The 1,871-nt window shown below is 48.8% G+C and overlaps 1 protein-coding gene across 1 annotated transcript in view; it reads right to left on the bottom strand.

The window, feature by feature from the left end:
• Positions 1-609: 609 nt before the first annotated feature.
• angpt4 (angiopoietin 4) overlaps positions 610-1,871 on the bottom strand; it is a gene marked incomplete at its 5' end in the record, with an annotated part of 83,393 nt that continues 82,131 nt past the window's right edge. The window contains 2 exons of the mRNA XM_083661653.1: positions 610-821; positions 1,102-1,235. Coding sequence (XP_083517779.1) covers positions 661-821; positions 1,102-1,235 — 295 coding nt within the window. The 3' untranslated portion in view covers positions 610-660. The remainder of the gene's footprint in view (positions 822-1,101; positions 1,236-1,871) is intronic.

Genomic DNA, 1,871 nt, shown 5'->3' with positions numbered 1-1,871 from the left:
CACACATTAAGCACAGTTTCAGTCGCTTGGACATTTGTCGACTCGGGTTTTCGGGCACCTCGGGCGACAAAACCCCTTTTTCGGTTTCATTGATATTAATAGAAAATGAATACAAACGGCGTGATGTTTTTCCAAGTGAACTCTTTTGGCTTCATCAGGCGAACACGTTTCAGCATTCAGCCTTCAGCCTCTGATGCCCAAACACATTGTCAGGATTTCCGCATCACCGCTGGTTCTCAAATCTCAATGGAAGTGTTTTTTTTTTTCTGAAGTGGTAGTCGGCCACACCATCAAGGCTGGACAACAGAGGGGTGTTCTCAGGCTGCAGGGCCAAACCACCATTATGTTATGACTCTGAAGCTGATTGGGTCGTACCATCTCAATCCAAAATCATTTAGGGCTGAACCATTATGGATCCAATGAGTTCATCCATCCCAGATCCAAGGTTCTTAGAAGAAGACGCAAGGTTGCTCCATCTAGACTGTAGGCTGAATCCATGTTTGAAAGGGATCTGGACTGTACCACCATGGCTGCGGATCAGAGGGGGTGCTGTGACCAGTCATCATAGGGCACTGATCAAATGGCTACCATCATGGTTGTGAATCAGAGAGGGTTCTCAAAAGTCATAGGGGTTGTACCATGGTGGGTCGGAGGGTGTTGTTAGAAGTCGTAGGGTCGTACCATCATGGCAGTGGAGCGGAGGGAGTAGCTGGGGCCTCTGAAGTGGTGCCACTTGATGCCGTTGAGCTTCCGGATGTTGTGGCCGACGGCGTAGTAGATCCCGTTCAGGTTGGAGAGACCGCAGGCATCGAACCACCAACCTGACGGAGGGGGGGGCGGGGTCAGAGTGTGACATGTTGCTATTAGTTGATTGATTTATTGGTTTATTTAACAGCGACAGTGCAAATTATTAATCTGGTACACTGTCTTTCTCTCCTTCTTTGTCTTACTCCCTCGCTTTCTCTCTCTCTCTATCTGATTCTCTCTTTATCTCACTCGCTCTTTCTTTCCCTCTCTCCTTCTTTCTTTTCCTTTGGTTTTAAATGATGTCACTAACAGTATAGAGTACGTGCTTTCCTCACAGAGGTTGAACTTGTTTACCTCCAGTCAGCATCAGAGCACACTTGCAGTGGTCACAGTTGTCATTGTCCTGCTCCCGGGTGCTGAAGCCGGTCCCATGGGTGGTCAGGCTACTCTGCTTCCCCGCTGTGCCACTGTAACCCCTCAGATACAACCTAGGGATGAGAGAGAGAGAGAGAGAGAGAGAGGGGGGCGGGGGGTACAGAGAGAGGGAGGGAGAGAGCCAGAGAGAGAGGGAGTGAGTGAGAGAGAGACAAATAGAGAGGGAGGGAGGGGGGATGAGAGAGAGAGAGAGAGAGAGAGAGGGAGTGAGAGAGAGACAATTAGAGAGGGAGGGAGAGACACAGAGAGAGGGAGGGAGAGAGATTAATAGAGAGAGGGGGAGAGAGAGTGTGGATTGGATTATGACTGATAACTGATTCATTAATTGATTGATATAATGGCTAATTCAGTCATCTTTTATCGTCATTTTTTGACACACATCAGGTGTGTGTGTGTGTGTGCCATAGACATAAATTATATGGGCGTAGCTATCCCATTCAATTTCTGCTGCCTGGCGGCGTTCAAACGTTGGCCATCACCATATTGATTTTTCGTCGCAGAGTGGGAGGGAATGGGTTGAGTCCTTCTGCACCTCACGTGAGATGGGAGTTTCCCAGAGCCGCAGCTCCACCTGCTATTGGTCCGTGATCGGCAAGCTGCGCGATCACTGGACAGGCGATCTGTCAATCACCCCCTTTTCTATCATCTATTTTACTCCAAACGGGCGAGTTATATAAAAAATGACCCCC

The sequence above is a fragment of the Poromitra crassiceps genome (genome assembly GCF_964638095.1).
Source record: "Poromitra crassiceps genome assembly, chromosome: 27".
NCBI lineage: Eukaryota > Metazoa > Chordata > Actinopteri > Beryciformes > Melamphaidae > Poromitra > Poromitra crassiceps.
This window is presented reverse-complemented; position numbering and strand designations above follow the sequence as displayed.